Below are 12,370 nucleotides of genomic sequence, written 5' to 3'. Positions count from 1 at the left end.
ATATATATATATATATATATATATCGACAGTAGTTAGTGCATTATCCAGTCCTCTTAATATTAGCAGGCTAACGTCGGCTAGCATCAGCTGTCTTCTGTTTTATGTTGGATTTCGGTTGCTAAACTAGCATGCATGTTGTTCGTGTCAGCTTGGTTGTGAGCCTGGTCGTTAGCTGTCTCTCATTTTCCAAGTAGCCTATACGTTAACGTTATAGGCAGCACAATCTACGCTAGAGTTGTAACTTCTCAGTGAAATGGCCATTGAAGTGCAGAAACTGTCCTAACGGTAACTATCATAACATCAACCAGTCCATTATAACTTCACATTTCATCTCACCATTTTTAATCTGAAGGGTTACTCTTATTTGCATGTAAGGCTGTGATGTTAAGTCATTATTTGCGAAACAACATGCTAACCGAATGGATGATCATTTACAGACATAACATGGCAAATCTTGTTTGTGGGCCTGATTGTGTAACCACTTAGCTTAACGTTAAAGTTAAACGTTGGCTAACCTGTTTGGTCTTGCTGGTTAAAGTCCTTGCTCTTTATTCGCCCCACCCTGGGATTATGGAAAATGTGTGCACGGTAGATAATTAGCGACTTATTGGTCTTGATCAGACTGCATTAACGAGGCAACGTTTAGTCCGGGTTTCCAATTGCAGGTTGATTTAATATCAGCAAATACCCAGCGTTCAGTGTTGCCATGTCCGCTTATTCTAAGCGACTTTGGGCTTGTTTTTTTGAAAGTCGCTTACAAATATTGGTACGGGGTTGCGGTTTTTTGGGCTTGTCACTAAAGTGTAGTTGCTTATTTGGCTTGTACACAGCTTGTCCTTGCCGGTTCGCTCGATCCCGCCCCTTTCCCCATAAACACTATAGACACAGCGTTATTTCCCGCCCACTTCCTGCTTCTATTGGCTCTGACCCAGATGGAAACAGTACCAGCCAATCAGAGGCAGAGCAGGCGGTCTGCTGTTTTCTGGTTAGGAAAATGCGCGAGTAGCGACTGATGGTGAGTGGCTGTAGAGTTTTTGTAGGAATAAATGCCCGGGATAAAGTGGGTGAAATACGGGAAGAAATATACAAAGAATCGGAGAAAGAGGAAAAGAATGGATTCTACCCCGTCCTTAGGAACAACTCAAAATCACTGTGAAAAAGTGTCTATATTTCAAATCCCATCAGTTTATTAATGTTAAATAAGTTTAAAACTCCCTCCTGTGGTCATTGTCCGGAACTCAGGAGGGGAAATAATAAACTCTAGCCTACCGTGTGTACAGTTTACCAATCTGTCCACATGGATTGTAAAACCGTGCATTTTTTCTCTTCCAGGATCTAGGGGGGCTCCGTAGAAAAAGTCGCTTATTTGGGCTTGTTTTCACAGGCCTGGTTGCGTATTTGTCTCGCAAGATCTGGCAACACTGCCAGCGTTATTGAATCACTCAAAATGGTATAGGAAGGTCCACGATGCAGCCACGGTATGCACCTTGCTCCCAAACTCATTACTCATTCAGACTTTTTGTGCATCTGATAATACACCCCAACCAGTTCAGACATATCAGAGACTGTAAGAAATGAGTCTTAAGATATCAAAATGTCTTCGTGATTTAATGCAAAGTCTTGTTAAATTTTAAGAACCGGAAGGTATCGGTCGTATCGGTTCTCGTGACATCCCTAGTTACTGCAATGTTTACGTAATTTGATCTACGCTTTACGTCCTGATCCTTGCACCATTTCATTTTGTTAATTGTGCACTAAAGTTCTTAAAAAATTGAAATACTCAGTACTTTTAATTTAAGTAATTCACACAAGAGTATAAAAATAGGCTACACCATTTGTTTTTCATATATACTATTTTTATTTGTTGAATTACCAGAAGGCATGCATATATCGGAATCCAGAAATGAGAAAAATAATTTTTATTATTTAACATTTGAAAACCTGTATGAAGTGAACACCAAAGAACAATATTAACTATGCAAATTATTAACAACATACCAAAGTTAAATAAACACCTGAAGCTATAACACTTCTGTTTTCCTAACAGAAGTGTTACAAAATAGCCTACTGTTGAAAAACAAACAGAACTAATCTCCATTGTAGAGATGATTTCAGCATATTGAAAATTCTTCTTCATTCAAGTTCTCTTACATTTACTAAGTAAATTAAAATGGCTACTGTTTCACAGTACTGTGCAGGGTCCAAAATTAACACTAGCCAAACGTGGGGGTGTGCCGACACACAAACGCATAAACACTGGCGCACACATCAGACACAAGCCACTACCTTCAGTTTACTGATAACTAGCGTTTAACTCAGGCTAAATAATTAGCTAGTATGGTGCAATTTTTGGCATTGTGTTTTATTCCTCCTCTCAATACTGCTTCATTTCCCCCTTACACAGTAAATGACCCCGGTTGATTTTGGCAATATTGAGGGGTGCAGACTGAGGAAGGTTGTTAAAGGTGCAATATGTAATACTGACAACTAGTGTTTAAAATAGTTACTGCAGTTTAAATTCAAACTAGAGAGTCGTTTCATTTTTTACATTTCGGAGACATTTGTACGGTGAGACTGGTCACTCTCCATTGACATTTGTCTGTTGAAGTTTAAAACTATTGGATCTGCCCAGAGCCTCTCGGGATCTGCCATAACCAATCACTAAGGTTTGGTCGTGACGTATGCCATGCGCATGTGCAGCAAGAGGGGAGACTGACAAGGCTTATACTTAGCAATAGCGTTGCTAGCTTTAGCCTCATAGCGTTAGGCTTAGCCAACTCTGTCACTACTAAAGGAGCAAGGTGAAAAAATCAAACTTTTCCAGAACCCCGTGGGGAGGAGGGCCACAACTTCACGGCCACCAACAAAAATTACGGAACTACAACTCTAGCGCAGGGCCTCAATGTCATCATTCTCAGACACTCCCTCTGTTTGCTGATTGGACCAGTTCAAATTTGGCCAGAGAAAACTCAAGAATATACCGCAAACCCAGACGTAGTACTGAAGGGAAATGAAAATTGAGCTGAAGTACGTAGGAGGGCGGAGCCAGGCTACTCCCCCGCCCCCTCCTCCCCAGAATCGAAGTTCATGTTGTTTGCCAGGCTGAGACCGCAGCATCCACAACAATCTTGTTAGACGTTTGTCTCACATAGCCAGGCATTACTTAACAGCTCAGGGGAGTAGCTAACGCTAGATGCTGGCTATATTGACAGTCATAAAAGCCCGTGTTCACGCCAAGCTCTGTACCCAACTGACAGACACACTTTTTGAGCTTAGAATTACAGTAGGAACTGCAGAAAAACACAACAACCTCACTGTTGTCTCCACCCGCCTGACAGACACATCCTAGGCTTATAATTACAAAAACTGCTAAAAATGACACTACCTTGTCGTCCTCTCAGCTCTCAGATATCAGCAAATATCCTATCGATGGCCAAAGAATGGATATGTTGTATCGTGATTGAACTTGAGATCTACATCACTATTGCTTAGTTCTGGAGTGTTTTCTGCTGTTTTAAAAATATACCTGCACTTAAATCTATTTGCAATTAATTTCACAGCATTATTTATTTCATTCTTCCACTCTCTCTTTTCCTCTCTCTTAAAACACATACACACACACACGCATTCTCACTCTCTCTCTCTTAAGCTCATTGTTTAGCCTAGACTTGCTTGACCTCTTCACTCTGCTCTCCTGTGTTGGGATGTCTGGTCTTGGCTTAAGGAATGCAAAAGGATTGCCAGAGAATTTAGACTTGGACTATGTGGAGCAGGCCTATGCTTTGCATTGCGTGTGGTGGTGTGTGGGGAAAGTACTTTCGGAATCATTACTATCTTGAAAAAATAAATGAAGAACCAACCTAAATGGATTGCACTAAATCAAACCACAAGTGGTATTTGCTTTGGAGCATGCAACAAAAGTGTTTCCGTGGATACCTTATAAAAATATTGTGTCCCAGGTGTTGACACCAAGCGGAAGAAAACATGTTTATTTAACATCTAAATGTCCATAATTCCATTCACTTCTCACAACGCAGACTCCAGGTGTGCCATGCATTTTTGCTGTATGTATAAATAGGCTTGTCTGCTTGTTCCAAGAGTCACCCAAGGGTGTGCTTTTTGTGTGTGTGGGGACACAGCCTAATTTTGCTGAGCAAGCTTGTTTTGTCACCTCTTTCGTGTCACACATTTTCCGTTTTTAAAGCCAGTAACCCTTAAACCCTTACTGCCAGCATAATCATGAACACAAACACACTTGCATCCTTTAAATGCACCTTCAGCCACTTTGGTCGCTGCCGTGAGATTTGCTGCGTCATGGTGCGGCACAGGGTGTCAACGAGGGCAAGATGATGGGAGTGTTGGGGGCAGGTAGTCTGAACTAAAAGCTTGTGAAATCATAACAGTAATTGAGGTGGAAAGTGTGAACCACAGTTATAAGAGAAGAAAAAAAACCTGCTGGATAAAATGTCTCCTTGTAGCATCAGCTCAGACTCCCTGCGTCAGCAGGGCCAGGACCTAATCAAATCAGGAATCTGTTTCCCCTTTTAATCTTTATCTCAGCTGGCTTTAATTGACTTGCTCTTAGTCCTAGTTAATCATATTGTTTGTTTAGGTTGTTTGACTCTTAGCCTTCTTACTGTTTTTAGTTTATTGACGTAGCCCTTCATTATTCATTCATCTATAAAACAAGAAACCTCTGTGCGTTTGTGTGTCCCCACACATAGCGGGCGGGCGATGGCTTCTTCTCTAGGGCGGCTGATTGCCGACGAAGAGAGACGCCAGTATTGTCCAGAGACAGTGAGGTCGCAACACCTCTTTCTGTCACTGACTCAGGTGCGGCAGCAAGGCTACGGGCGCGTTGTGTAGTGGGCCAGCGCCTTGCATGGCAGCTCCGCCACCATCGGCAAATGTGAATTGGTGAATAAGAGGAAAATTTACCATCTCAATTCTGCAGTACTCTCGAGTCCCCACAGAAGGCTCTCTCTGTCACTTCTGTTCAGTGAGCAACAGCGAGGCTTGGGCGTGTCATGTAGTACTGCAGATAGGGTCTGTGCACTGTGCAGGAGGAAAAGTAAGATAGACATTCTATTGCTTCTAACTTTCTCTCTATGTGATCATTTTACAAGTAAATACAGCCAAACCCACAGCACAGCTGCTGTCTTTAACTTGTGTTTGGTGATTATGTCGGATGATGTCGCAGTTCATGATTTCAGCAGTGCAAAGGGAAAAAAGTTCCGAACTGGCACACAATCTTAACAAAAAAGAGTAATTCATATTTAGAGCTTGTGAAATGATGTGCAGCGGAAGAATTATCTTGTGCATATGTGAAATGTTTTTGTTTAGATTTAATTTGCATGTGTTAAAACGTTTTGTAGCTGTAGAATAATTTTGTGCATGTGTAATCAAAATATGTGGAGGGAATTATTTAACACTGAAGTTTCACAAAGTGTGACTAAAAGACACAAATTTCCTATCTGTGTGTAAATGCCTGAAGTTACAAGGATACATTTTGACTGTTTTTACACCTAACTAACTAAGGATAAGTCCAACTGTCCGATCAGCGGGCAAAAGTTTCAGTTCTGTTTACTTTGTCCATCTGTCGCACAGTAGAGAAATGACCGTATAGTCATGAGAAGCTTGCAGGCAATCGGGGGAACGTGGAGGCAAACAGTCGAGGGAGAAGCATTAAGCATCGGAACACAACATTTCAGCAACGTTTTGATGGATTGGAAATACTTCGGTATGTGGCAAGTGAATTCATATGTAATAGTAACATTTACCCATGAACAGATTTCTCTTGGCACAGCTACCAGAAGACTTACAACTTTCAGACAGGTTGCTTACGTCACATCTACGTTGTCAGGCTCAGTTGGAGGCTGCACAGTAACGCTCGGCTGTCACTGGAGATGTGCTTCTAATTGACTAAAAGTCTATGGCACCTCGGTGTCTATTTCTTCCACTGTCTATGGCCAACATGGAGGCACTGACTCTTCTGGGAAACAGGTGGGTTAATTACACATGTAGGCACAGAACATGCCAGTGAAGCTTTACGTTGTCATTAACCAGACATATGAAGACAGCTGTGCGTGCATCCAGGGGTTACTTAATTTAAATATTTATTAGTTTATGTGGTCATTGCTAACGTCTTAGCCGCTTCACTCTGTTGGCTAATGTTTATTATTGTGCTGTTGAAGCAAGGAATGTTGAGGCTAATCTTTAACAGGTGCTTCCCGACATACTGCCGCAGGCACTTGGGGGTGAATAACGTTAGCGGTTTGCAATATAGCTAGTCTATTGTTTTGACTGTGGCCGCAATCGGCAGACTCTACTAAGGGTGCTCCAGAGCTGTTATTTTTTTTTCTAGCAAGAAATAGCATCTCAGGGGTGAGATACATTAGAATTATTGCTAAAATAACGTAGGTCCACTCACCATTTAAATTTCTCTTTTATCGTTGGAAATCATACTCCATTTGTCTTTGAGTCTAGATTTGTGGTAATGTGTGTCCATGTTATGACACTCCATCCAGACACTTAGAGAGTTAAAGCTCTTTCTTTGCTGAGATGTATTTATCACTTTTAACTGTGATTGGTACAGCAGATTAAGAACTATGAGACCAGTAATGTGACTGGCTGAGAGAGTATTTATTAATCGCCATACTCACTGATCTATATATTTACCTTCACCCGGTCCTTTTCCATGTTGCGCTGCTGCAAACCAAAATAGAATGTGCACGGAGACACCCACACAGTGTGTGCGCCACCACAACATTTCACTGAATTTAAATTTTAACCAAAGTGCTAAATATTAAAGTGGGGGTGCAATGCATGCTTTGCCACTGCACTGCTTTTTAGTTGCCACTGCATATATATTTTATTAATGCTGACCAATTGTTCTTTATGTAATTGAAATCTATACTATTATGTGTTTTAGTGCAAAGGATCAAGGGAAACTGTGGTGTTGCAACTGGAGTGTGTTGCTGCTGTTCAGCAGGGAATATTCCTCTGCCCAGCCTGGGAGGACCATGACTGCCTCGGCATCCCCAGAAACTGCAACATTCTCTTCTCCTATGTCTGCACTCTGTGTGTCTAAAGCACCATCCTCCCCACCACCCAACACCTGTACAGGAAGCGATATTGGAGATTGAACACAGTGAGCCGTACACCGTTAGTTACAATGATTTAACGAAGCTTTGAGGCAAATTATTTTAGTTATTTGAGGAATCCTTTCAGCCCTAATTAATAATCGATACAACAAACGCTTGTTTGTGCCCGTTACTCATTTTTTACTGTGGGGGTCACAGGGCTTAGTAATGTGTGAATTAGTGCAAAACAGTGCCATAATGTATTTTCTGGTTGTGCATAAATGTGCACCATCACTGGCTATAGTGGGATACATGGGATGGGAATTGTGAGGCTCGGAAGATATGTATAACTCGGTTATCAAATTGTTTACTTGATATGGATGCAAATAGGTAAAGGCAAATATTTCTCCGGGACAAACAAATTCGTGGTTGTTGGTCTAAAGATATATGCAAATTGTTTTGTAACCATGGGCTTGGTGAGTTGTTTTTTAATAATGAAAAGCTGAATATTGGTCTGTTAAAAGAATCTGTGTTTGCTGAGAGCAGGGGGCCAACCATATATGGTATATAAGCCAAAATTGCGTATTTTTATGACAATAAACCTGAATATGGCAGGGAGAATTATGTTGTGTATATAATCGGTCTAAAAAGCAAAGATCTGTATGTGCTCAGTTGAGATCTGGTATTTTACCTTTGTGGAAACAAGACGATACGTTTAAATAATATAGAAAATGTTTTGTATTTTCTACTGTCCTTTTTATTGTGAACAGCAGATTAGGTAAAATAAAAACAGTTTATTTTTGGGAAAAAAATGTTTGGCATGACAGAAATAAAGTAAAACTAACTAAAAAATGAATCAATGGCTCCAGCTCCTCCATGTTGACAACAATTTGCTTTAGATAGGCGGCGTAACCAGAAAGAGAGCCTTTTTCCCTCTGAGTGGACAGTTTAACTTCTCTTCTGATTGGATGGTCAGTGGGCAATGCCCTGATTGGCTAGTCAGCTCGGGCATAAAAACAGGGTCAAAATAAGTGCTGTGCGATTAATTGAATTTCAATTTCGGCTCCCAACGATCACCAAAATAGTGTAACCGAGAAAACACGATTATTTTGTCATGTTCTGTTTTGCAAGAACACTCTTATTTTGTCTTGTGTTCTGAATGACACGCACATCCATACGCGCACATTCGCCCCTCCCGAAGCCATAAAATCTCTCAGCAGTCGGGGGCCAGTTGTGTGCATCCACGGCATCCACTACCCCCTCCCCGCTGTAGTAGATGTTGTATTCCCACGACACGCTGTATTCACTTACTGTTTAAAACCTTTTCCAGCTTAGTGCATGGGCCTACCGCTCAAAACCAACATGAAAAAACATAGTCATGTTCCTCAGCATTTAGTTTTTTTTGTTGTTGTTGTTAACTGTATGTAAAATGAGTCAACATGAGTCCCATAACGTTATTCTACTGTGTATGTGCTGGATTTTTCTTTAGGTATCTAGTAAATAAGCCCACTCAGGGCAACATTATTGTTCATATTTTAGCACAATGTTTAGTAATGACAGTAGGCTAGTAGTGGTCATAGTAGTGAAAATGTGACGTGTGATGCAGTATTGTGTTGCTGTATATCTGGAATTGTTCATTAGCTGTGTAAAGTTATGTGTGATATCTGTAAAAGCTGAACAGACACTAGTAAAAAAAGATTTTATTCTGATCCAAAGACTCTTTCTGTGAGATAAAGGACATTTGCGTGTCCGTCGCTCACAATCTCAGATTACTCCACAAATTGTAACATCACATACACAAATAATTCTACAGCTGAACATCATTTCACAAGCACAAGATATTATTGACCCTTGTTTGATTCCATATAAAACAGACAGGTGTCTTAGCATGTAGCAAGTGCAGCATTTGGACCAAAGTCCACGTACTAATAAGGTACATCAAAACAGGTGCAACAAAATGGTTAGGAGAGAGAGGAAGATTCCAGTCAAGTTCACAGTCCTCAGAAGAGGTCTAATCAGGCAAAATAACTGGAAACACCTGTATACATATGCAGGAACATGTTCCATAAGTGTAGCATTACCATTGGAAGCTGAAGCGGTCACCACTGATGTCATTGAAATGACAAGGGATCCACATTGGCAAAACCATGGACAATTGAAGGTCCTGTTTCTTGGTTTTGGATAACAGAAGGATTACAGGCTCAGTTCCCTTCCCTCAGGGATCTTATGACCAAGGTATTTCTGCTGTGTTGCAGCTACTGTTACGAACATGCTTAACCGTGCTAATTCAGTCTACTTTAATACTTTCCATTTATGTTCATCTAGAGTAGCTTACTGGTGTCTATGCAGTTTGAATTTGTGTTTTTTGCCTAGTAAATTCTGCACCGGTGTGAATGATAAATTGGTTGATGGCACTCAAAAATTACCATAGCTTCAGGTGTGCTGGCATGCTACAGGAGTGGGTTTTTTGTTGAGAATGTTACGTTTCCATTCATATATATATATATATATATATATATATATATACACACACACACATACTACAACATAAAGCCTTTGTAAAACATTACTAAATAAATACAGAGATTACATTTTATTCAGGGCTAAATTATGTGGTATCGAATCGGTGCAATGATTCACACACAAGGGTTAGCTGCCACGGTGTAAGAAAACAGTCAAGTGCTGCGGTATGGCAACATCTCTGATTTACATTAACTGTACGGTATATTGTCTCATCATATTGTCACATTGCCTACACCTAGCTTTATTTTGAAAAAAACAACAATATAGCCATTGTTAAAATTTCCAGGTACACTTTATTGACCATATTTTACAGCTTCAGTGGATGTAGCCGGGATAGTTTACCACCAATCTTTTATGTTGTGAACATCCTAAAATGTTGCTTGTGTACTGTATGCACCTGTAAAGACTGTGAATAATTTTGTAGCCACAACCACACTTGATTTATTGACCATACACCCACAATCTGTTACCCACACTCAGAAAGGTTCCTCTATTTAAATTCCACACTAGGAATGTCTGCCCTGTAATGTGGGAAAATATGTCAGAAGAACAACAGAACAGCAGTCCTTGCTATTGATGGGACTGTCGATAATCCCAGTTGTTTCATGTTACAGAGATGCTCCGCTTCAGCGAGCCTACTTTCCATGGTGGAAATTCAAGTCAGGAATTAATTCCATAAATGTCATCGTTTTTCTTGTCTTAACAAAACAATGTCGGCTCACGCTTCGACTGGGTTAATCTTGTCTCCTTCATCTCTCCACAGATGGCTGTGTCGGTGCGGGGCCTGTACTTTGTGGTGACCCTTTTTTTGGGTAGTTTTTTTGGAAGTGTCTTCATGCTGGGTCCTTTTTTGCCCCTCATGCTGCTGTCTCCTGCTTGGTACCGCTGGATCACTGATCGTATCGTCGCTACCTGGCTCACCCTGCCTGTGGTGTGTACTCCAGCTTAACCTTTACTTAGCCTACTAATGTGGGTGCCAGATGGCCTTGAGCTACCTGGGTTTGACAGACACAGTCACAACATCTCAGCCTTATTTATGCCTCCCTGTGTAATCTCATATTTTTGTTTTCATCTGAAGTATTCCTCATTTATTTAGATTGCCCTTGAGAACAATTATGCAAATCTTTTTTACAGTGACTGCAGGAATTGAAGGCATTATTTATTTTCTTCTCACTCTCATAAATGTATCTTATCACCTTCTCTCTTACCAGTCCCTCCTCTCTTTCTCTACATCCATCTCCATTTTGCTCTCTCTTACTGCCCTTTCCATTCCTCCCTCTTTTGTACTATTTCTTCATCATCCTTCCTCTGTCCCGGTGTCTCTTCCCTCTGTAGTCATTGCTGGAGCTGGTATTTGGTGTGAAGGTGGTGATAACAGGTGATGGCTTCATTCCGGGGGAGCGAAGTGTGATCATTATGAACCACCGTACCCGCCTGGATTGGATGTTTCTTTGGTGTTGTCTGCTCAGGTACAGCTACCTGCGTCTAGAGAAGATCTGCCTCAAGGCTGCCTTGAAGGCTGTGCCTGGCTTTGGTGGGTATACAGTGGGGGCTCTGTCCTTTCCTGCACGCACGCGCACACACACACACACACACACACACACACACACACACACACACACACCACACACACACACACACACACATATACACACACACACACACACACAGACTTGCACACCTCTGCATACCATAATATATGCTTTGCAAAGAATTTCTTCAAAAACATTATTACACCATTGCAAAGCAGTTTACTGTGAACATAGGAAGAGATACAGCTGATTCTAAATTTAAAAGAAGAACAGTATAATGGACATTCTGAGTAGTAGAATCACAGAGTACTCTGATGGAAAAGGCCAAAGTCGGATGCTTTTCTTGGAAAACATAGGCTCTGCATGCTTTGAAAAGTCTTACCGAATCAGTTTAACGTACAAATGAATCAATTACACATGTAAAGACTTTGTATGTATTTTACAGGCTGGGCAATGCAGGTGGCCTGCTTCGTCTTTATTCAGCGTCGTTGGGAAGATGACAAGAAGCACATGGGGAACATGCTGGACTACTTCTGTGACATCAGAGAGCCACTGCAACTGCTGCTGTTCCCGGAGGGCACAGACCTCACTGGTAAGTTTTAAACAATGCAACTCTCTATCCATTCTTTGGGACAATTAGCCTACATTTCAGTTGTTAGTGCAAAGGTGAGAATAACACTGTTATGCAAACCCAATTTCCAAGTGAAAAGGCATAGCAAAATTGATGGACACACGCCCCACACAGTCATTTCTGCAAGAATGCTCTGATCTTGTCTCAATCCGAGCATCAGCGACCCCAGTGTCTAAAGCCCTTTCACACCACAAATAAGCCAATCAAAGTCATGAGTAGCTTTACTGGGATTTACATATCATGATGTCATGAAGGGGCCAGTGAAGTTACATTGTAATTGGCCAGCAGATTAAGGGCTTTAAAAACTGTTTGATGTTTTTTGCGCCTGTGCATTTTGTGTCTGCAAGCGCACACGTTTGCATTTAAGCCTCTTAAACCTCAAGGCTTAATTTGACACAAACAAGCATGCACTGTCGTCTTACGCGGAAGTCGTCCTGTTTTTTACTCTTGGCATACATACAGACCTCCATCTACAGGATCAGGTCCAGAGTGCACGTAAGCCCCTCTAAACATTTCCATGACCCCTTTTTTAAAGCTTGCAGAGCTTGTGTAAATTTAATGAAAGATTGTGTAAGAATGACATGTCACAGGTTTGCCCCCC

General features: G+C 41.2%; 1 protein-coding gene across 5 annotated transcripts in view; it reads left to right on the top strand.

The window, feature by feature from the left end:
- Nucleotides 1-12,370, top strand: part of LOC116669660 (lysocardiolipin acyltransferase 1) — an 18,835-nt gene that overhangs the window by 391 nt on the left and 6,074 nt on the right. For all 5 annotated transcript variants that reach the window (XM_032499608.1, XM_032499611.1, XM_032499612.1 and 2 more), the window contains exons 2-4: nt 10,370-10,537; nt 10,942-11,140; nt 11,584-11,730. In XM_032499608.1, coding sequence (XP_032355499.1) covers nt 10,370-10,537; nt 10,942-11,140; nt 11,584-11,730 — 514 coding nt within the window. The remainder of the gene's footprint in view (nt 1-10,369; nt 10,538-10,941; nt 11,141-11,583; nt 11,731-12,370) is intronic.

Source organism: Etheostoma spectabile, chromosome 20, assembly GCF_008692095.1.
Source record: "Etheostoma spectabile isolate EspeVRDwgs_2016 chromosome 20, UIUC_Espe_1.0, whole genome shotgun sequence".
Taxonomy (NCBI): domain Eukaryota; kingdom Metazoa; phylum Chordata; class Actinopteri; order Perciformes; family Percidae; genus Etheostoma; species Etheostoma spectabile.
Note: the sequence above shows the minus strand (reverse complement) of the source record. Positions and strands in the feature narration are given on the sequence as shown.